At 48.7% G+C, this 23,897-nt stretch overlaps 1 protein-coding gene across 2 annotated transcripts in view; it reads left to right on the top strand.

Annotated features, from left to right (window-relative positions):
• Positions 1 to 23,897, top strand: part of TLL2 (tolloid like 2) — an 85,452-nt gene continuing 61,555 nt past the window's right edge. The window contains exon 1 of one of the 2 annotated variants that reach the window (XM_058028858.1): positions 1 to 151. In XM_058028858.1, coding sequence (XP_057884841.1) covers positions 1 to 151 — 151 coding nt within the window. The remainder of the gene's footprint in view (positions 152 to 23,897) is intronic. The other variant, XM_058028859.1, reaches the window with a different exon arrangement.

Below are 23,897 nucleotides of genomic sequence, written 5' to 3'. Positions count from 1 at the left end.
ATGGGCCGCGGGGCCGCCCCGCTCCGCCGCCTGCTGCTCTCCCTGCTGCTGCTGCCTGCCGCGGGCACGGGCGCACCCGCAGCCTCCTTAACGCTGGGGGAACCGGAGACGGCGGAGGAGCTGATGGAGTACCGCGACCCTTGCAAAGCCGGTAGGGAAGCGGTCTGGCTGCAACTCTGGGAGAAGTTTGGAAGCGCGGCGGCGGCGGACAGGTGTCCCTGCGAGGCGCTCCGCGGTGCCCCGGCTCCGCCCGGCCGAACCGTGCCCAGGCTCACCTGGCGGCGGGAGCCCCCCGGGCCGGCCGGGAGCGTCCCCGGCATCCCGGTGCCTTCCCGGAGCCCGCGGGCTGCCCCGCTGTCCCCGGCCGCCGCCGCGGGAGGGTTCGGGCTGCCTCCCGCCTGCGCCCCGCTGCCCGGGGGCTGTACCCCGGTGGGAGGCTATGCCGGGCTGTTTTTGTAAATCGCCTCACAGACCCGCACCGCTGCCCCACCTGTGCCGCTCCCTCCCGCGACAGATTCCCTCTGCAAAGCCAGGGAAACCCGCCCGTGCTTCGCGTTTTGGGGTGGGGGGTTCTCTCCCCGCGCCCTCAACCGTTTTGGCTTTTCCCGTGCATTTCCATTGCCTTTTGGCCGCTGTTCGAACTCGCCCCGAGCTCTGTCCGGCCCGAAGTTGCGGTGCGGGGCCGGCAGTGCGGGGCCGGCGGGGGCTCCCCGGGGCGGTGCGGGGCCGGCGGCGCTTGGCGGGGGCTCCCGGGGCGGTGCGGGGCCGGCGGCGCTTGGCGGGGGCTCCCGGGGCGGTGCGGAGCGGAGCCGGCGCGCCCCGCCTCGCCCCCAGCCCGGCCCGCCGGGGCAGCCACGTACTCCGCAGCTGCCTGGGTGCCTCTCCAGGCAGCCTCCAGCTGCTCCCTCCGTCCCTTTCTTGGAGTTGTTCGTTCCCTTGACAGACTGCACTCTGCTGGTTCTGAGCTCATTGCTTTTAATCTATTTGAGTTCTAAAAGAGCTGCTGTTGTCCCTAATGTTGCATTGCCTTAATTCAAAGAGAATATGGACCTAGATTTTCTCTTTGGAAAACTAGGAGGTACTCTTGATGTGAGCGTAGTTCGTTTTGGTTCTGTCTATTAGAGAATGTTGTAGTCTTGTGAATTGCTTCCCTGCTGAGAAATTGACAACTGATACCTCGTTAGTTGTGTTACATTTACAGATAATTTTGTGTGAAGTTCTGTTTTCTTAATACTGTAGGAGTTGAAAAAAGAAAGGTGTTTCTTCGTGGGTGGCGTTCTTGCTCTCTTGAGTCGGGGCTTTGCCCTGAATGTGCTCCTGGCTGTTACTCAGTGTCCCTCGGTGATAGCTTCTCCTGTTATCAGCTCTCTCCTGCCTGCTGTTGTGCTGCTTGCAGCCGTATCTGCTCACATAGACCAGCTCTGTCAGTGTAATGTCTTCCAGAGCTTCTCTGCCGGGTACAGCAAGTTTAGCTGGCTTTGTATGTAGGCTGAGTGTGGTGGGTTTCCTTCCAAAATTCAGCTCAGTCCTCTCCAGAGAGTATTTTTTGCACAAAACACTCCCTTGATCAGCAAGTCATCTGTCATTTGATATATAGTTTGGTGTGTGTGTGGAGGTTAATTCTTTGTAATGAATATGGGATCCAGCCCAAATATGCTTTACTGTATTTGTGTCTGCTTCTAAATGGTAATGAATTGATCTCTCTCGCTACTGAAACTAGTTGTGAGTGACACAGCTATGGTTTAGACTTGGAGAGCTACAGGTGCAGTGCTTCAGCCTTCCCATCTGAAAATGTATCAATCTTGCTTTGTCCTCAAAACTATACCATCATCTCTGCTGCCTCAGCTGCCCTTGTGACTGCCGGGTGCTGATGTCAGATCAAGTACGTGGAGGATGACGAATGCTCCTTTAAGGACCACACAGAGAACATTTACTTTGACTTCTCTACATCTAACAGGGAACCTATGGCAGAAAAGAGAGAAAAAAATATTTTTGCAGCCTTCCTTTTGCCTGCCTGCATTGCAGGACCTTTTAGTTTTTCCTCTTGCAGTTCCCTGATTTCCCAAGTTCTCCCCCTCTCACTTCTGCATGTACACAGAAAAGAGCTTGGGCTGCCAAGGACAGCCTGCCTTCGTTTACATCACCATCTCTTCTTGTGGTGGTCAGAAAAACTTTGTGTGTGTTATTCCTGTTAATTCAATTCAGGCAGGATCAATCACAGAAATTATCTTTATTTTCTGACTTCTCAATGTTTGCCTTTTATGCTTTTCCAATGTCTTCTTTCCAATAGAAAGGGAGGAGTGAACGAGGCCTGTGGAGGTCACGCAGGTGGTTCCTTTTCCTCCCAGGGCAGGCTGGTGTTTCTGGTGGTGCTGGCACACAGCTGCCTGTGCTGGGGGCTGGCCCAGCTCTGCTCTGGCTTCCTGACCCGAGGCTGCAGCTTGAGTTTGCCTTGCTCACCAGTGTGTGCATGTGTGGAGGGCAGTACAGTGCCTTCTGCTGTGCTGCAGCCTCCTGCTCTGGTGAGCACCATCTCTGGCTTTCTCAAGTTTCACTCTTGTGTTCTGTAGAAGAAAGAGACTGGTTCTTTCAGTGTGTCCTGGCTGGCTGTATTTCCAGGTTCTCTGATCCAGTTTCTCTTCATGTGGCTGTGTCCACATAAAGTGCAGAGCACTTAGAGAGCAGGAGCAGGACACTCCTTTCATGCTGTGTACCTCTCTGTGTGCTGGATAGTTCCAGTTTTTAAAGTTAGCCCCAAGACAAACCAAACAAGGTTTGTACCACAAGGATCTGTGTTCGACCCTGCCTTGCATTCACAGCCTTCCTCCTATTCCTGGCCTGGACATCAGCACCTTGTGGAGCTGGGCAGGTGTTCTCTGCTGCAGACACCCTCTCAAAGGGTTAGCTGAGCTGAGAGTGATAAGTGATCTATTTCTATTAGTGAAATAAGGTGAAGGCACCATTAATAGGGTTGTCTGTCTAATAGGGCCTGTCTGGGCTAATGCCTGTATGGGAAGTGTATCCCACTCTGTTCCTGATGAACTACAGCAGTGACAAATCTCCTTAAGTTCCTCAGGCCTGAGCTCCTCCGCTCGTGGGACAGTGTTGGGATCTGTCAGGAAGCATGACTGGAGAGGGCAGTGGCTGCTGTGAAGTGCTCAGGTGTCTGGTATGTTTTGCAAGGGGAAACAGAGACTGTGAGCGCTCTGAGACTTGTGGTGATGCTTCCATCACTGCTGCAGGCACAGGCTCCTGTGCACGCTCTTGTGGCTGCAGATTGTGTGCAGGCTCTTAGCCTGCGGTGAAGACAAGCTGCTGCTCCTCTTGCATGATTTACAAAGCTGCTAGAACTACAGTGCTTTACTTATTTCTTTTTATTTATTATCTTCTTTTATTTTTTCTAATTTCCTGTGGGCTAATGGCTGTGGCCCAGAAGCTGTTATGGATTTAAAGCTGGCAGGTTAGAATGTAAAGCTTGGCAGCTCCTCACCCCTGCAGCTCATGCCCTGAGGTTGAGTGCAGGCTGTCCATGGTTGTTCTGCTGGACTGGGAGTGGAAACATGCTCCTGGCACAGGCTCCTGTCTGTTGCATTAGTGGAGGATGTAATAATCTCCTGCAGCAAGGCAGGAGGGACAGCACAGGGCAGTAACATCCCAGAGCACTGCAACTACTGAGCTACTGGTGCCAGCACATGATGGGCTCAGATGATGGGCCAGAACTCTGCTCTTAACTTCACCATCCAGGATTTTCTTTTCCTAATGGGGCTGCTCTCCTGCCTCTTTGTAAGGCAGAAGGAAACAAGGAGCTGCCTGAGTGGCTGATCCAGGGGCAGCTGAGGCAGCCCTGCACTGTCAGGGTGAGCTGCCAGGGAAGGTGGCAGTGCTCCTCTGTGGGATGGATTTTGCTGAGTGTTGTAGCAGCTCACTGGAGCCTTTCAAAGGGGATAGTACAAAGGTTCCTGCCCAGAACTGCTCTGTAATAGATGGGACAATGTCATGAGCCTCACGTGTGCTTTGGATGGATCTGCTGCTCAGAGGATGCAGTTAAGGACACCCAGGCCAGTGTGCTGTGAGTGAGGCTGTATGACAGGCAGGCAGCAGGAGGAACCGTGGATGCCTTCTAAACAAAACGAGCATGTCCTTCTGAGACTCCTCAGACAAACTGGAACCAAAGGAATTAAATAGCCTGTGATTTGTTCTGGTGGTTATTTGGGTGCAAGCTTGTACAAACCTTAATTTGAGGTGAAGAGCAGAATCTGTGAGGTTCAAAGTGACCTCTGGGGATAATCCAACTTATGTCAACAAGGGGAGGTGGATGTAAATAGGGAGGGAGAGCTGGGCACTGAATAATTTGTCCTCTGGATGTTTACAGGCTTGATGATCCCTTTCTTCTAGCTCAAGCCTGCCATGAGGCTCTTTTCCACTTGCCAGGTGGGGAGAAAAAGCTGCAGTTTGGTTTCACCATCTTGATTCCTGGGTACTTGAACTCCTAACATGGTACTCCCTGCCTTTGGTGAGTTGCAGGTGCAATAGTTCATCCTCCAGGGAGGGTGTTCTGTGCTGGAGCCCTGTTTCTCTCTGCCCTGCGCAGCTCACCCTGGTGTGACATGTCCTGGCTCCAGGCTGGCCAGGGCTGGCCTCCAGGCCCAAGGCAGTTCCTCAGTGCAGGTGTCTCCATGAGGGATTGGCAGAGCTGCCTGCCCAGCCATGTGCTCCTGAGCTCCTGCTGCCTCCTGTGTCTCAGGAGTCCTTCAGGGGGGTTTGTGTGGCTGAGGAGAGCTGGACCAAGGAGCAGCTGCCTGTAGGTACAGATGAGCCTTGCATCCAAGCTCAGCTTCTTTCCATGAGACTCAGATCTCTCCATGGCTTTTGCTCTGGGCCATTGCTTGCAGTGCTCCAAGCAGAGCCTGGCCTGGGGAGGCTGCAAAACAGAGCAGGGCTCTCGCAGGGAGATAGCACCTAGAAAGTGAATTAGTTTCCATGGATTTTGTGGAGTTTCAGGATATGAGCTCAAAAGGGGAAGAACTGGGGCAAGAGGTGTGAAGGGGCATCAGCTGAGCAGCAATTCCGTATCTCCTGTTTCTTTATCACTACAAAAGTTATTAGAGAAGCAGTTTGGCAATGATAGATCATTTTTTCCTGCAACCCAAGGCTCCTTCAAGTGTGGATGCTGCTTGTCTATCACAGGATGCTGCTGTGCATCCTTGTTCCTGCTCCACTTGCTATTTGATCCACTAACTTCTAAATGCCCCATGATTTAGAGTTCTCACTCCCAGTGCTGTCATGAGAGCTGTAAATTGTGCTTCATTGTTGTTCTGTTCCTCACAGCTCTTCCTCTGTAAAGGCACAGTGCCTTTTGTTCTGGAGACTGCACATTTCATTCGGGCTGTGGTGCAAACATCTGAAGTCAGGTGCAGACATTTCTGTGGGCAGCTGAGGAATTTGCTCTTAGGAACTGAAAGCCTTGAGGGGATAATCAAATGAGAAAGGGGAGACAGCATCTGTAAAGCCTGGGTCATTTGAATGTTGCTTGGGTTTTGAGTGGGATGCAGATGCTGTTTTCCTGGCTGGAAGCGCAGACCCACCATGTTAGCAGGGCAACCAGAAAGCTCTTTGCAGGCTGTGCTAGGGATCCAGCCCACTCACTTCTTGACAAGAGCTTTCCTGCAATCTTGCAGGTGGTCTTGTTTAGTTTGGCAGTGGTGGGAGCACTGGCAGAGTGTGTGCCAACCTGCCCTTTGCTTGGGAATCACAGAATCTTATGAAAAAATCTCATTTCCACCTTACAGGTTTTCTGTACAGCTTTGAAGCCTCTGGGCTTGTGTGGAAGGTGGCAGTGCAGCTGTGGTGAAGGTACCAGAGCTCTGGTGTGGGGTCTGAGTTGTAGAAGACAGTGGGAGCTGTGTCCTTCCCAGGGACAGTCCCTGGGGTGGTGGCAGGGCTGAGTCCTGCTCTCCTGGCTTTAGAAGGTATATGGCCTTCCAGAAAAGGGAAATTCCTTCTTTTGCTCCCAGTGCTTATAGGAGGGCTTTGAGAGAAGGGTCTGGGACATGACCCAGTCTGTGGAATCTTCAGTGTTGAGCTGATGGAAACTTCTACTGAGGAAGGAGAGAACTCTCACTGGCAATCATTCCCTCTGCATTTTTCCCCTGGTTCATTGCAGGAAGGGTTAAATACTCAAGGAGGAAATTGACTCTTTTTGGGTGGTCTGGGAAAGAATGAGACCAGACTGTTCAGTCTTTAATTTACCTGCTTTGGGGAGATGACAGCACTTACAGACCGGAAAGCAGGTGGGTGAAAACTACCGGGGTCACTCCTCAGTGATGCAGCTGTTTGCCACTGGGGAAGTGTTTTGCAGCAAGGTAGAGCTGCAGCAGAAGTTTCCTCCTCAAAGGGATGGTTTAAGGTGACTTTGATTATAATCCTATCTGAGCACAAGCTAATGGCTCTGGCTTAAAGAAATAATAAACAGCAACCCTTTTATTGCACCTGAGATTCCTCAGTAGGGAAGTCAATGGCCTGGGGAGCTGGAGAGCAAAACCTTGTGATCACTGCAACCTGAGATCTGGGTCTGAAGTCCTTCCAGTGTTTACCTGTCTTCTTGGGATCTGACTAAATCATGCCTGATCTTTGGCACTTCTTGGGGTGTGTTGGATCTGCTTGGCTGTAGGAGATGTAATCCTCTGGTCTACACCTACGCATTGGGATTTAGCAACGGACGGGACAAAAATGGGCAAATTTGGGACAGAACTTTTTTCCCCCTTAAAAAAGCCTGGTAGGGTGGGGAAGAGGTGCTTGCAGTTGTCATGGATACTTCTCCAGAGCTTTTATTGAGCTTCCTAGTCTGGGTGCAGTTCACAATCACGGGGTGTCTGCCCTCAATCACAGCCTGCACAGGTGGGATCAAGGAATGCTGCTTGTTCTTCAGCTGTTCGGTAGCATAAGATTAGTAAAGTCACAGAGTCCCAGAAAAAGGCATTTAGAAACTGTGCTTTAAGTCTTCCAGGATTTAAAAGTGCACAAAGCTGGGGATTTTGGTTGGAGGCACTTTGCATTTGTGTAATTACATTATACCTCTGCAGTTGTGCTTGGAGATTTTGTTCTCCTCCTGCTCTAACCTGTGCAGTGTGTGTTGCCAGTGGTTAACACAAGAAGTTGCTGCATTTACTGGTGCCCCACCTGTTTCTTGCTGCTAACACTGTGTCTGTGGGTGTCTCCCAGGTGAGTGGCCTCCAGCCCAGCCTGGGGAGGAGCTGTGTGGCTGTGGGTAACCCCTGCAGCCTGCTTAGTGGGTTCCTTGGGAAATTGGCAGTGCTGTGTATCTGAAACATTCTAACCTGCTTCCTCTGACACTTTCATTTCCTTCCTTTCTCCCCGGCCTTCACTGCAGAGACCTTTGTGCTCTCTGCCTGCTTCCCTCTGTGTTTCCTACAGATTCATTTCAGATGTTCCCTCATCTCCTTTTGCTGAAGCCTTCTCCAAACCCTCCCTGGAGAGTTGCTCAGATCCTTCTCTGCTTCCTGCCCCAGGTGTTCTGCAATGCCCTCTCCCCCAGGCTTCTCCCGTCATCTCCTCTCCCATCCTGGCAGTGGCTCCCAGGGGTCAGCAGGTTCTCCTGTGCTTGTTCTCCCAGCACAGCCCTGCTGTGGGTGCTGCTGCTGCTGTGCCCAGCCAGCTCTGAGCAGCAGCCTGTGGGCTGTAAGGAATGGGCTGCTCTGCCCAGCTCCCCTTCCCTTGAGGAGCAGGGGGGGAATGCAGGGCTGCCTTCTGTGACCCAGAGTGCAGAGCTGTCTGTGCTGAGAGGGTGGTGATGGCCCTGGGGGGGCACTGACCTGCCAGGGCAGTCTGTGGGCTGGTTGGAGATGGGCAGGCTTGGCAGGGAGGAGGCACCTCTGACACTGAATGGCTCTGTTGTGCTGGATCACAAGTATTGCAGGTATTAAGCTGTAACAAAACCACTTTCAACTCGTGCTGAAATGTGATTTCAGTACTCAGAAGAGATAGATGACTAAGCAGAAACTGGCTGTTGTTTTGATTCAGCTGCTAGGACTTCTGGGTTTGTTTGGTTTTGGGGTTTTTTTCTCCTTTGTTGCAGCTGAGCTTCCAGAAATGCTGATCTCCAGGCATTCTTTGATGTTCCCATTCTAGCACTTCCTCAACGGGAAGGTTCCCTGTCAATAGAAACTGCTAAAATGTGCAAGGAAGCCCTTTATTAAACAACTCTCAATGACTGATTGCCCCTTCTTGGCCAGTTTGTGTCAGCCTAGCTTGCAATGGAGAGAAATCTCTAATTGCATGTTGAGAAGGAAGCCCCCAGGAAATCTCAGCAACTGGTAAATCCTGGTTTCTCAAGCCTCTGGTTTGAGTGGTACAAATAGAGACCCACAGCTGCTGCTGGTCCATGAATCAGCCCAACTTTAGACCTGAATGGAAATTCATGTCCTCTCAAGTCATTTTGTGTTCATGTAAACGTCAGCACTCAAGTAAAAAGCATCTGTTTAATTTTCCATCCACAAACCTCAGTGCTATTGACAGAGCAAACCATACCTCAATGATACAAGATGGAGATTTAAGCCTGCTAAGTGCTTTATCTTCTCTTCCTGAGAGTTGCTGTTGGGAGTACAGTGGGGTCCCTCTGCCTCCTTGTTAGAAGAGATGATTGATACAGTACTGGGTGCTGAGAATTGCCTTTCTCCCCTTTCCATGTCACCGTGGGTGTTGCCAGTCTCACACTCCTCCATCAGTGTGACTGAACTCAGCATTGCTGCAAACAGCAGTGCCTAATCAGCAGCACTTCCATTTGCTCAGAACTTTGGCAAAATTGGCTGGCTTGTTTGGCATTTTACATGCCGAGTTTAGGTGGGATCTGCTGGAGGCTGTTAATTTCAAAGAGCAGGCTTTGAAAGAGACAGCTGTAATTACAAACTGTGCCTGGCTCCCACTAACCTGACAGAAGGGCTTGTCCCAGCTCCAGGGACAGACATCTGCTGTGAGGGATTGTCCACGCTGCTGTGTGTCAGCAGCACGGGTGTGATGAAGGTATTGGTTCGGTAAGGCATCGGTTTTGCTTTGCAATTCCTCAGATATAAAAATCCTTGAACTGACTAGGCTTGCCAAGTCCAAGCTCACAGAAATGCCAGTGTTAGGTCTGCTTTGGAGCTTGTGGTGTGGCTCCTTGGGCATGAAGGCAGCTGATGTGACATGGAACTCTGACTTGAACACCCATCCTGTGCAACAAATCTAACCTGAGACTGCATTAATACAAATAATAAAGGGGATTTCTGGCTGCATTATCCATGTCTTTGCTGCAGAAATTGGGTAGTAAACAAGGCAGCTGCTGCAGGAGAAGCTTGTACAGCTGCTGGCAGAGGTGTTTGAACTGTACCAGAGTAAAGATGGCCAAACTGAGAAACATCCATTGGTAAATGATTCTTGCAGGCAGTGGGGGAACCCAGCATAGAGACCTACAAGTTCAGTGGCATTGAAAAAAGATGGAACTCTGTGCCTGCATTTCCCTCACGGAGTGCCTTGGACCTAAGCAGATCTATTCCTTGGGTCCCTTGTTGTCAGTAGCTCAAACTGGATGTGGGCAGGGGAGTGATAAAGCAGCAAGGCTCCGTGCTTTATTTGTGGCTGTGCCATAGGGCATCAGATGTGTTTGATATTCCAGAGGTCTAATTCAGTCTTCTGTTATCACCAGATCTCATACCCTGCCATTGCCCAGATTCTTCTGTGTTTTGTTTTGGGTTTTTTTCCCCCTGTGCATTTCCAACAAAGGTAAGGAACAGAACTTTTGTATAAAAGTGAGTTTTGAGATGTTTTGGAGGACCAAGAGCTGTCTATGTGATTTGCACAGTGTGATTTCTGGAGTCTGCTTTTCATGGCTCTATTGCAGTTACTCCCATCAGAGACCATTTTGTTTTGACCATGCTGGTACTGCTGACCCAAGCAGGCAGAGATGCTCTGGCTCTTGGGGCTGACCCTTGGGGCAGGGGTGGCCTGTCTGGCTGGTTTTGCCCTGGAAGAGGAGTCTGGTTTTTGCTGTGCTGTTGATGGTGGAAGGGTGTTGTGCTTGGTGACACCGAGCTGCAGCTGGTGCCTGTGCCATGCTGCTGATGTGCTGTGCAGTTGACTGCCATCTGGATTTAATCTCTAACCTTTGATTGTTCTTGAAAGCATGTTCTAGGGATTTCATTCCCACCCACACTGCTCCTGTGACCCCTTCCATTTCCTGGGTGTCTAAGTACAGAACAGAAAAGATTCATTAACCTGGTAAGTAACCTCTTTTTATGAGGGAAGTGATTTTCCGTCACGCTCTGTTAGATCCCATTGATTTCTGCTTTTCCCCTTGTTGGCCTCTTCTGCCATATATTCTCCTTTTTTTCATGCTTCAGTAGGAAGGTGATATGTGATATGCTGGTTTGGGTTTTTTTTTTTTTTCTGTTTCCTGGGCAAAGAGCTGAGATCTCCTGAGGCCGCTGCTCAAGTGCCCATGTCTCTGCCTTTTCTTGGAAAGCTTTGTTGTCAAGGCAAGCTGCTGGTTGGTAATAGGATGTTGACATGAGGAGTAAAACTTCCTGGCTGCCCTCTTTTGTTTTGATGTTGAAAAGAGCATATTTTTCTCTCTTTGCCCATTGTACGATCCCTCATCTCTTGGCAGAAGTGTGACACATTTGCCATGGGGTTTGCAAGCATGTATGAAATGGAGACCTCAAACCATCACCTGTGCCTGCTCTTTGTGTCCTTCTGGGTAGTGGCAGTGCCTGGATCCTGGTGCTTTGTGGTGAAATGGAAGGAGCTGCCAGGTTTGGGCTTGTCCCAGAGGTTTGTTGTTACAGAGGTTGGTAGTGGGAAGTGTGCAGGGAAGAGGTTTCTCCTTGGATCTGAGTGGGATTTGGGCTTGGGGTGTCCCCTGTTTCAGAAGGATGCCATTCGGTGCCAAATTCCACACAGGGCATGGGCAAAGTGTTTGCTTCCCAGCCAGTTCCCCTCCTCCTGTGCACATCTGTGTATTTCTCCCTCTGAGCAGCCATCTCTATGCTATTGCAGGTAAAGATAAAATATTCCAAGTATTACAATGCTAAATACATGCAGTCTCAGCAAGAAACCTTGGTTTTGAGAAGGCTGTTGTTTTTTGATGTACTTGATTTTAGGCAGAGCCTTTCTGTGATTCAAGGCAGATATTTCAGTAGTTGGAGAAATAGTTTTCTTTCCAAAAGTACACTTTCATCTTTTGTGTTAATTTCTCAACTTCCATGGTTCTTGCTAAATTCTTCTTCCTTATGTATAAATGTTCTGTGCTTGTCCTTTGTTTAACTATTGCAATTGAAGCATCAAAGGCTTAAAATGGAAGGGAGTTGTTCACTATTACAGGACAGGGCATTCTGAAGCCATGGCTGGTCCTAGTGCTGCTCACGTTCAGCTGATCTCAGTGATCAGCTTTGCCTAGATAGAGGAGCAGAGCTCTGGGTGGCAAGGATTGTCATCTAGATTGTCCTGAGGAAAGGTGCATGAAGAAAAGGTCCTATTTATTTATGAGTCTTAGGCTGTGCTTTCCCTAAAAGAGGCAATTGAGCCCAAGGGTCAGTGAAGGGATGGGTTCTGTTTGCAGACTGATCCGGGGGGGTGCAGAGTGGAGAGCTGTGCTCCCAGCAAAACAGGGCCTGGCTCTGGTGCCAGGCTGTTGGAGGCCTTGCTTTCATGGGTCACTACATTATGTGGGGAAAGAGGAAAAAGGTAATTGGAAGTTTTTACTGGGAAAGGGGGTGTATGCTTCATTGGAATACACTAGAAATCTGCCGGAGACCTTACTGGACCATAGTTTTTCCTGTAGTTGTAAGCAGCTGAGAGATAAAAACAACAACAAAATAAAATGTCTTAAAATGCCTTTGATCAAACATTGTTTTCCTCTTACTGGTTTCAAGGTTTTGAACTTCGAGTCTGTGGTGGTTGGTTTTTTGTTGGTTTTATTTAAGTTTCTAGATGTCCTTCACTAACCCCAAAGGGGCTCTGTAGTCTGTCCACATCAATGCAAGTTGGAGTAGAGAGGTTGGAGGGAAGGTTGGTCGTGCTGCAGAGGGTGGCACCATCAGAGGACAACTGGATGTGGGCCTGGCTGGGGAGGCTTGGGACTCTTTAAAACACACTTTGGAATGGTGTGTTCTGTCTGGTGAATGCAGGACTGGAGCTTGGTGTCCTCTTCCTTCAGGACCGTTCTCAGATAGCAGAAGTGTCCTGAAGGCTCAAAGGGTTGTGTGCAGGGGTGTGCAGATTTTCCTTCCCCTGTGTGAGGAGTGGGCTGTGCTCTGCTGTGTGGTGCCAGCAGCTTCTGCCTCCTCGAGGGCTGGTCTGAGGCTGCCATTGTCTTCTGAGCAGGGAGACTGGAATGAGCCATGGACTGGAAGTGAGGGACAGGCTTGTGCCTCTTCTCTCCTCCTTTTGCTGGCCTGGAGGCAGGGGGGATGACAGATCCACAGGAAGTTCTGTGCATCCTGGGGCTCTTGTTACTCATTGTCAAAAACTGCAGCAAACTCTGTTACGTTGTCACAAGCCAAGGTCCTGGCCTTGTCTCCATCACCCTGCCTTGCCCTGAATTTTGCTAACATGCATGAATACAGAGTCCTGAAATTCAGGTTCATGGTTCCAAAGTTCATGGTCTTGAGAATAAACAAAAAACTATTGTGGTGGCTGAGAGCTGCATACCCCATTAACCCAGAATCATGAATATTTATCGTGATGGATTACAAAAGAACATAGAGACTATATTGTATTTCCTATAACTTTATTTCCATGGCATCTTTTATTGCTGGGTCACTTTAATGTAAGCTTTGCTTATTTAGTTGCACACTTTAAGCCGATTAACTTTTTACTAATAAAATGTGTGTTGCCTCCCTTTGTCCCAGCTACTGTTTGTTTGTACCTACACTCCTGTGACAAAGAGTCCCAGAGAAATGCTTTAAGCTCTGAATAAATCCCACTGCTGGAGGCTTGGGCCCAGCTGAATGTCTGAGCTGATTTCAGCCTTGCATTTTCCCTTTCTCTCTCTTGCTGCCTGGAAGTTGGACCCTCAAAGCAAGGTCTTTGCCTCGAACACCTTCCCACTTGTGAAACCATTGGTGATGCTCTGGGGCCAGCAGGAATTATTCAGCCCGTTAGTGCTCTCTGAGCTGGGCTAGAATAAAACTGTAAGTGGTGGGAATGGGGCTTTCCAACCATGAAGTCTGTGACTCTGCGTCTTCAGTAGTTTCCCACCTGGTGACCATGGTATTCTTTTCTGCTTACAAAATTTGCCCTGTCATTCAGTGTCCAACATAGCGCATGTTTTACTGTGACTTCTCTCTAAGAGGAGTGTCACCCTAGAGAGATGATTGCATCCTGCCATTTTGCTAAAGACACTCTATGAAAATTATCCTTTTTCACCAAGACCGTTCAGACCAGAATTTTAAAGCTAGTTGGGAGCCGAAAGGCACTTGGAAAATACTTTCTCTAGGCCTTTATTAATCTGTTCTTTTATATTTGGAGCTTTGCTAAAGCTAAAATGATCCCATAGAAATGTACTGTTAAAAATGACTGATCTGCCTCAAAACAAACTCTGTAACCTGTTTCAGTGTGGCAGCAGCAAATGCCAAAGGAGATGGAGAAAAGCAGGGTAAGACAGAGTGGCACATCCAGAAGTATCCCTAGCTGCTGCAGACTCCACAATCCCTGTCCAGGGATGGCTCATTGCCTTTAATGTTGTTTGGTAGCTTTGTCTTCCACCTGCTTTCTTTTGAACCTGTGTAAGCTTTTAGCATCCATAGCCTGCTGGAATAAAAAGTGCCAGAGCTTAACTGCAGCATCCCTGTGCTCTTTTCTTGCTCACCTGTGAAGCAGTCAGAGCATCTGGTGTCTCAGAGGTTTAGTTAGTGTTGCCTACCTGTTTCCATCCTTGTTTCCTTTTACACCAAAGCTTCCCATGTGTTGGCTCCTGTCTTGGGGAGATTCAGAGGAACTCAGCTGGTTTTAATAGCAGAAAATGCTCACCCTTTGCTATTGAAGGAAAATTCCTTTCTTTAAGAAGTCTGAAATCACACGGGCTGTGGAGAAGGAGGGGAAGCATTGAGGGCAGCAGCAGACAGCTGTGCTCCACACCTTGTGGGAGCTGCTTAGTGCCTCTCTGCAGCACCCAGATCATACAAGCTTATAACTGGCTTTCAGCTGCTCTGGGATTCTACTTAGGAGCCAGGGGTGACCCAGGAAGAGCAGTTTTAAAGAGCAGTGGATAGGGACACTTCCTAGCTTGTGGAAGTTCACAGCCTGTCCTCATTCTGTTGGCTCCTGGTGAGCATGAAGTGGCAGTGCCAGTCCTTTGGGCAGCTCATGCTCAGTATTCCCTGCTGATGGCAGAAGCAAGTGCACTTAGTGTAGTGCATTGGCTTCCCTCTTCAGGGGAATATTTTGGGGTTTATTTATTGCTTCAGATCTGTGAAGTTCCTTGGGTTTTCTGCCCCAAACTTGGCTGGTTGTCCTCTGTAGGACTGGTGGAGCTGATGAGGTTTCACATGAGTCATGACAGATTTTCATCATCAGGTGTGTGGGGGTAACAGGATGTATTAGTAACTGGCCCAGAGAAATACACTGATGTGTTCCCCCTTTCCCTCGCTCTCTCTCCCATTGTAGCACACTTGTAATCTTTGCTGTGCAGTCAGACCTGGCAGGGAAACAAAGCCAGGCATGTGAAGCCATCACCAGCCATGGAAATAATGGTTCCCCATCCAGTGACACCCAGTTCCTGTGTGACAGGTATGCCATGTCCTGCAGCAGGGACACTTTTGGTGTTAAAGTACACTGTGAGCTTCTCCTGCCTAAGCAACATGTTAGTTGCTTTGTTTGATGAATATGCTCCGTTGGAAATGGAATTATTTTTTCTGAGCTGCCTTGAATATTACTTTTCTCAACATCCTCATACTGTTGGACTCTGGTAATAACCCTTCTTGCCAGTGGATTTGCCTGCTTTCAGCTCTTCAGTGTCTTATGGTGAGAGAGTTCTGTCCTCTCTTGCACCTAGATGTTTGAAGGTTTGCTCCCCACAGTGCTGCAGGTCTGTGCAAAATCTGGAGGGGAATAAGAAAAGCACAGCTTGAAAACCTCCATGTTAGGCCATGCTGCTTTATGGTGTTTTTTGATCTTATGCAAGGTGTGTGCCATGCAGGGAGCACTGGCATTCGATGGGTGTTGATGTGGCTGCACAGGGTGACTGACAGGAGGGGGAGCAGATCTGCTGCTAGGTTGTTAGAATAGCAGAATGGATGGAAATGTTTTTTGATGGGGGCAACCCTTCTGGAAAGTGCCTGCGTTTTGCTTTCCACTAATCCAGAGCTGGCTCTGAGAGGGTGAGCCAGAGGCAAATCTCTGTCCTCATCCTTTGTGCTTATGGTGGCAGAGAAAGGTTTTGCTGCTGCTTCCTCATGCTCTCCTGCTGAGCTAATCCCCTGTCCTTGGCATCTTCTGGAGGAGCAGGAGGGATTGAAAACCAGCAGCCACTGGAGCAAATGCCTGAGCACCACCTCTTCTTTTTTACCCAGGACAAGCAGTAAATGAGCCACTTTCTATTTTGGTGCCTTCCTTTTTTTTCCCAGCAAGGCTGGTGACCCTGCCTGCTGCTGATGCTCAGGGTTAAAGCTGTGGGACAGGAATTAGATGCTACTTTGCTGGTTTTGGGATTGGAATTTTCCCTGACTAGTCTGCCTGTGGCTGGGGACTGTTTTTAGAGCCTGAGTCAAAAAAGGGCTTCGTTGTCTCAAAGCAAGGCTAGCACAGAGCTGTACTGGCACTGCTGAATTCTGGCAACTGCCTCACAGCAGCTCTGGTCCCTCTCGCCTTTGCTCCCTGCCTTTGTCAAACTGCAGCCTCCCACTTCAAAGACAGGCACACTCCTGACACAAGACTTTGCTATCCAGAGGGCGCAAACAGCTTGTCAGGGAATAACTTGTCTGTGTAATGATATTTTATTAAAGCTGAGAAAGATCAAAATTGAAGTTTGCTTTAATACCTCCTGCCCTACCCTACATGTTGTGATAGTTGCCAGTTGTGTGATTGCATGGCACTGCTTCAGGAATAGATCCAGTGGTGGGGCAGAGGGCACTGGTTTGGACAAACATCCTTTCTCTTCTCTTGCAGAGTCAGGGCAGTACACACAGAGCAAGGATGAAAGAAGATCCTTGCTAGCCTTGTGCTTTACTGGGTGTTTGTGCATAGGAGCAGATGGATCACTTGCAAAAGTGCCAAGTACTTGCTGTCACAAAGTGGGGAGCAGAACTTTGGCAAAGACTGGGCTAATGCACAGGGTGCAGCTGAGGTGTTCCAGAGGGGGATGGCCAGCAGAAATGTTTATGATTTAAATCTTTACCTAGTTGAATATTTACAATGTAAGCTTATGAATGTTTGTGAAGGCCTGGGATGAGTATCTCTGGCTGATGCTTTGTATTCAGGACAAAGCTGGAAAGAAAGAGGTGGGCACACTGAGGCAGAAGCTCACCCACTGCCTAAGGGTCCAACACAACTGCTCTCTGGCCCAGCCATGTCCACTGATGCTGCAGTCATGGCCACTTTATTCCAATTTAAAGCTGGGCTGCTGTTGAGGAAGATGGTCTTCCTTTCTCATCCTCCTTCTCCCAGTATCAGTGAGCTATAGGAATGGAGTACCAAGAGGCACTGATCTGGTTTTTGCTCAGAACCCAAGATTTTTTTACTTTCCAGTCCTCTGAATGCTCCTGGTAGCACAGGCAAGTTCAGAGGAACAAGTGATTGGAAAGGAAAATGGGATACAAAGAGATAAACCCAGCTGCCTCTGGGAGAGTAAATGAACAATTCTGCAAGCTGCATACCATCTACAGTTGTTGGTGCTTCTGTTGTGCATGTGCCTGTCTCATCCTGCTTGCTTGTCTGGAGAGTCCTGGCTGTAGTTAACCTTCCTTGAGAGACCCTACAGTTTCCATGAGGTTGCAGGAGATTTCATGTATTGACCATCACGTATGACTGGAAAGCACTGAGGATGAGTTAACAGTTAATGACAGTGTGACAGGTAGAGGAAATTTGCATATGCATGAAGTGTAAGCCTTGTTGTATATCATCTTCTTCTGGATGCCTCAGGGAGCAGAGCTCAGCTCTGGCCTTCTCTGGGAGGTGAAGGATTAATGATGCCTCCTTCAAATTGCTGAACATTAGCTTTCTATGGCTCTTCACATGGCTCACCACTCTGCTGTGGTGTGATACAGTGATGTCATGAAAGGCCTTTAAATGGCAAACAGCTTCCACCTGAGATCCTCCTGATTCCAGAGCCTGATTCTGATCTGGACCTGCAATCTACAAGCAATTATTTTTTGTGTGAGTTCCACCTTGTTGCCTTTGGAGATGGTGGTGTGTGGATTTTAATTTTATTCCCAATCTCCAGTGTACTGATTTCTGTTCATGAGAAGACTTGTATTTTCTGCAGTGATATCCCCAAAAGTGAAGAAGACTCCGATGAGGAGCCTGGATGTGTTCTGAGCACTTTCTGACACCAGTCTTCCATTCTTGTAGGCTCACGTGTGCTCCAGGCTTCCTGCAAAGTTTAGGGCATGAAATAACTCATGTAATTTGGACCCATGGGAAGAGGCTGAACTGGAGAGGACCCTGCACTAATGGTGGAGGAAGCAGGGGTGGCTGCTGCTAGTATGCTGAATTGCACAGCATTTTCATTCATTCCAGCTGTTTAATGGGATTACATGAGGAGTGGCTTCTGCCTGCAGACATTTAGTGCCTATGGAAATCTGCAGCTGTCTGAGTCGGTTATGTGCAAATCCCACACCTCCCCTTGATGCACAGGAATTTCTGAATGACAGAAGCCATGTGAATCAATTGCATCAGTAATTTTTCATGTGCTTCACCCAATATCAGATTTGAGGGAGATTTTCTGTTAACTGTGTCTGTGGTCCCCAACAACTTCCCCAAATAGCGAGGAGATGCTGCAAGGTGGCCACTAGATGTAGGAGTAGGATAGCTTTGGTGAGTGTGGATCTCCTGCCCTTGAGCACTGGGAGACAGCCCCCAGTCCAAGGCAGAGTGGAGCTCGATTATCTCACACTCCACTTGGTCTGACTGCCCTTTCTGCCTGTGAAGTGCCAAGGAATGGACACCCTCCACCCTCAAGAAAGGGAGGGGAGCTCCAGCACATTGGTGCTGGTCTGCAGTGGATGGTCTGTCTAATAGTGGAGCACTGAGGTGGAGATCAGGGACATCCAGCTCTATCCTGGGTTCTGTAACCATAAAATAATCACTTCTTCAGGACAGGCTGAGAAGTGTGTCTTTGGATGGCTCTTTGAGGCACCTGTTTGGTGCCTCTTCAGCAAGCTCTGCCTGAAGAGACAATGTGGGTTTTACTGTACATGGCCAGGTCCAGCAGGCACGGGCTCTGCACTGCACTTCCCTGGGTGCAAGTACAACGTGCCATTGTTGACAAGGAAAATAGTGGCATCCATTTCCCTTCCCCTTTGAATTTTTAAATCCTTCTATTAGCTTCCTGTCTGTTTCCAAACAGAGATATTTATTATATGCTTTCTGACTGGATCTACCTCTTGGAGAGCAGTAACCCTGGGTGAAGGCCTTACTGACAGTCCTCCCACTACACATCTACAGACCATTAGTTTGATGTGGTCTAGCTATAACATGGCAAGTGACCTCTTGGCAGGCTGGAATAGAGAGGAAAGCCACTGTGTGTACTTTAGAAGTGAAATGGTAGCTTCTAGTATCACAGCAACATATGGAAACATGAAATTATTGCTTATATGCAGCTTCATTTATACATTGAACATTTCCAGCAGTTACAGCCTGGTGCCCAATGGAAATGTCTGGATAAGGACTGAGGAAAAATCATGGCTGTTCTATGCGTAAGTAACTTTTTCTGGAACAAGATACCCTGATAGAGATTAATGTAACACTGGAACAGATTGTCCAAAGAGGTGGCAGCTGCCCCATCCCTGAAAGCACTCAAGCTCAGGTGGGATGGGGCTCTGAGCAACAAGGTCTAGTTCAGAGTGTCCCTTTTCATTGCATGTGGTTAGAACAAGACCTTTACAGGTTCTTTCCAACCCAAACCCTTCTATGATTTCCACGTGTTGAGGTGTTCATCACAGGTCTTTCCCTAAGATTGCCACCCTGATGTGTGGAGTTTTTTGCTGCAGGGGCATGATCCCAGGAGGAGGCAGTGTTTGGACTGGTCAGCAACATCTGACTGTGAAAGGGGCTGGGGATGCCCAGGCAGACCAGGGAACAAAGGAGCTGTTGCTCCAAGATGAAACTTTTCTCTGTGGATGCCAGACAATCTTCTCATTTATTTGCAAGTGGCATTTGGTCACAGCTCTTTGGCAACATATGGAAAGTGTTTAAATTAGCCATATGAGCCATGCGTGAAACAGATGCATGTTCTTGAGCAGGCTTTCATCGCTGGTGTCTGAGCGAGTGAAGGGTGCAGCTGGCTTGCTTGGGAAGTGAGAACGTGTCCTCACCCAGATGTACTTAAGTGCTTGAAGTGAAACAGAACTGGCATGTTAAAGAATGTATCAATAAAGACCAACTTCCTATGGGTACCTACTGCATAAATAATGTGAATGGAGGTAATGACACTTAACCTTTCACTGCTTTCATGGCTGCTCACAGCTGGAGCAGGATCAGATGTGTCAGAAGAAGACAAGGTGCATGACTTCCTTGCTATAGCATCTTTCACTTGTATGCTAGTCTATCTAACCTACTTTAAAACTCCATGGTGTGACCAGAGCACAGTTCTACACCTTTCTAAGCAATCTTAGTAAATAGAGTGTAATGAGGTCTTGCTGAACAAAACAGAAAACTGGCTGCTGTGACTTTTGGGTGTGAATCTTGAGAGCAGTTTTGTATGGTGAGAAGTGGCACCCAAGGCTGTTGTTCTGTAAGGGGAGCTGCAGCAGCCTCTGAAGCTGTGTGGAGCTCTGCACAGAGGCAGGGCTGTGTTGCTACAGTCCTCGATGCTCACTGCAGTGTGCATGGCTGTGACTGTAAAAATGCCCTTGAATATTGAGAACTTTGACTTTATGCATGCCAGCTGTGATGGGATAGACCAAGGTGGGAGTCAGTGAGAAGTCAGTGATTGTTGCTGTAGATGTTTGGGTGGCTGAGTTTAGCTGATGTGGAACAGTAGTACCGAAATACAAGAGCAGAACATTTATGGCAGGGATGTTCACGAAAGGGGGAGGGCTCGGGAACATTCTGGGACATCAGAACCATCTGAAGGAAAGCCATGGCAGGATGCAGACCTCTCCTGTTAGGGCAGCATGTGGTTTTGTGCGCTGCAAGGCATGTCTGCACAGGGCAGTATTTATAGAGGGGGTGCTGCTGCCAGATTTGCCGGGCTTGCCATTGCGGAGCAGACCGGAGGAGTGCCTGCCAGAGCAGGCCGGCTCCATCCTCTGCTCTGTGCCCACAGGTGCAGCTCCAGAGAGGCATTTGAGCAGGCTGGTGGTGAGCCTCATTAGCCACAGAAGGGGATGCAGGAGATCCTGTTTATTCTGTATAAATGATGAGGCAATTCCCCCCTTTTTTTTTTTCAGGCTTCTTGTAGGAGTTTAAAATGGACAGTGAATGGCCAGAGGGGCATGGGGCACTTCAGGGGTTCTAGAACCAAGTGTCTCTCTGAACCAAGAGCAGTTTGTGCTGTCCAGCACAGTACCCATCTGGGGCACCCTTCCAGGATTGTCCCCTCCTGGGGGAGCCATGTCTTTAATCCATGGCACTAGAGGCAGGTTTCAGTACCCAAGGTGAGTTACTTGGTAAATGTCTGTTTTGCTGCAAGTTGGTGGTGCAGGGGGTTTGCTGAGGCGCACAGTGTGATGTGAGTGCCCTTTCTCAGGCACTGGAGGGCTGATCCCTCTCCTGGGCTTGTGGACACCAGCAGCCACCTGATGAGCAGGAGCTGCCCTTGTGTGGAGGGGTTCCCATGGCTGTAGCACCAAAGGTTTCAAATGTAAAACCAATGCATCTTCAAAATGAACAGGTGAACCAAGCAGCTGTTTGTGAGGACAAACACTGATGCTTTGACTGATGGATGAACCTGGGTAGAGCACCTCTTGTGATGTGTTTTGACCTCTTGTTTCTTTTTATTCATGTGGTTCTTTGTTTTTGCCGGTGGTGGGACTCTCTGGGAAGCATTCTTGTCCCAGGTGTTACTCTGGAATGTTTTGTGTATTACTGGGGGTGCAACACTTCATTTTGCAAGGTTATTTTTATCCTCTAAATGTTTGTGGTGAGGCCAGTCCAGGATGGTGACAGCAAGGAAGGGGTGTGTTCCTTGCCCAGGGTGAGTGATTTCCACTCCTCCTGCTGAGAGTGCCACTGTAGTTTTTCACATGTAGCATCTCCTTCCAGGGAGCATTTGGAAAGTTTGATTTTTATAGAGAAGAGGGAAGAAAGGGCCTTTGGTTGTTTGTTTAGAGGGTTTTTTTGGTCTGTTTCATTGGAGGAGAAATAAACTTTTTTCGCCCCCTTATTAACACAACATAAATGCAATGTTTAAGACTTCATCACAGTTCAGCATGTGCCTGGGACAGTGCTGATGCTTACTTGGGACAGTTTTCTCTAAAACTGGAATTGCTTAGTGCTTTGCTGGGCTGTGCTCACCCATTTCCTCTGCTATCACCTCTTGCTTTTTGCTGGTGCTGTGACTTTGCAGCTTGTGTGGCCCCCAGTTCTGTGGGTTTCTGGGTCCTTCATTCCCTGGAGCAAGCTGTGGTCCTTTCTGGTTTGCAGAGTAGGAATGTGGCATTTGCCTGGTCCCTGAGATCTCATGCCAGGATGACTTTTTCTTGTCTTTTTTGCTGGGGCACCTGTGCCTGGCTTAAGGCACAAACTCCTCTGTAATCTGGGGTGCCTTTGGTTACATCCCATGCCCCCACTATGCTGTCAATGCTGCAGCCACTCTGGCTTCTAATCTCATTCTGATCTCTTCATTGTGGTGTTTTTGGCAACCCAAATTCCCCACCCAGGCCTGAGAATTTAACATCAGCACATTTGCATGACTGATCGGATTTGTCTCGCTTCTGTGACGACATTGTTTCTATGGAAAATTAATGGATTCTCACGTTGTATTTTTAATGGCTGAAACCACCTCCCTGCCCACCCTCCCATCCCCGAGCTTTCAGGAGGAAAGTCTGTCAACAGCTCAAATTAGCTATCCTCCATAAATAGCTCCCATTTCTTCACTGCCTGCTGTCCGTTTCTTTTTTCTCTTCCAACGGTGCTGCAGCACTCCTCTCCTGGTGTTGGTGGATAAAGAACAATGAGTAAAATGAGCCTATGTTTGCTTTCCTTGTCTGGCCCTTGAATAGATGTGATCTATCATGAACTGCCTCCTTTCATCCAGGACCATGTGGTTTTAAACTGTCAGCCTGCCTCAAAGTTTGCTCCAATCAGGCCTGCTTTGCCACCTTCCTTTTTTGAGGATGCAGCTCAGTTCATGGCTCCTCTTCTGTTCATTTTTGCCATGAGCCAATTTCTTCCATGGCTGGGCAGGTGACAGGGAATTTTCTGTCTGTTTGGGGTCACCCATTCCCCTCTTGCAGTGCTTGGGGTGAGAACAGTGAGGTTTTGACACCTCTGTGTGTGTCTGGCCACCTGAAGGAAAAACATCCCTCCCCAAATGATGCAATTTGAAATGAAATGTGCTCAGGGTGGGGGTGAGGGGGACAGTGCTTAGCCACTGAACCATTCTAAATGAAATTAGAAGAGTTTTAGTCTCAAATTTTTATTGTCATCTCTAAGGTTATGTTTCTTGTCTGAATTTTGAAGAATAAATCCAGGACAAGTCCCATGGTGTGGGAATTATCTGAGGAAAAGGTCTGACCTGGATGTCTCCTCCCAGCAGAATGGAACTGGTGGCCATAAGACTCAGAAAGTCTTATGGGACAGCTGCTAAGGGACATGGAATATTTTAGGTCAAGGTCTCCTAACTGATGGTACCAAAACCAGTGGTGATGGAAAAAAGCCTGAATTCCTGAGACAGAAACTGCTGGCAGCCAGTCTCCATGCCTGTCCTTGAGGTGTGCTGGGGTAAGAAGGTGATCCCTGACTGCTCTCATCCTTAAATGGTTGACTGGTGATAGTCAGGGCCTGGGTCCCTACAAGGCAGAGGAGAAGTCCAATGAAAAGAGTTTGTTCCATTGCTGCACAGCTGGGCTGCACTTGGTGACTGGGGTGTGCTTGCTGCTAAAGATCCTGATTGCAGCCCCACAGCCTGAGGTGGGATTATTAGGGACCAAGTCAAGTTATTAGGGGCCTCAGCTGAGCTGTTTTCCTCCCTTCTGGTTTTAGGTCCAGATACCTGCAGTACCAAAGCAGCCTGGTAGCTCAGCTGGGAGGTCGTGTTTGCCTGCAGAACAGGCTTTCCATTAGTGCTGGGGTAATTGAGATGCACAGCTACAAATGGCAGCAGGAAACCACAGGGACCTGATGTGTTAGTTACTTAGGACAAAGACACTGTCAGTTTTTTAGGCAAAAATGATGAAGATATGGAAATGAGGTGGTTGCTTTGAATTTTTGTGGCGTGGGGGAAAAGGGGGCAAGAGCGAATCTTCTCTGTGCTGGCAGAGGCTGTGCTGAAGCAATGGGCTGTGCAAAGTGTTACTTTTCTGGATGCTATTGTTGCTTGGGGCTTTGGATTATATTAGCATGGAAAAAATGCCTCCAAGGGAAGGGGCACAAATCACAGCATGGCCAATAGGGAGGGAAAGAGGACTATAAAACAGAAAATCAATTTAATACTCAGTGGGTGTTTGCATCGTGCTCACCCTTCCTTCAAATTGCCAAAGGAAAGATTAATTAAAGTTATATTGAGCAGCAAAAATGATGAAGGG

Source organism: Melospiza georgiana, chromosome 8, assembly GCF_028018845.1.
Source record: "Melospiza georgiana isolate bMelGeo1 chromosome 8, bMelGeo1.pri, whole genome shotgun sequence".
NCBI lineage: Eukaryota > Metazoa > Chordata > Aves > Passeriformes > Passerellidae > Melospiza > Melospiza georgiana.
This window is presented reverse-complemented; position numbering and strand designations above follow the sequence as displayed.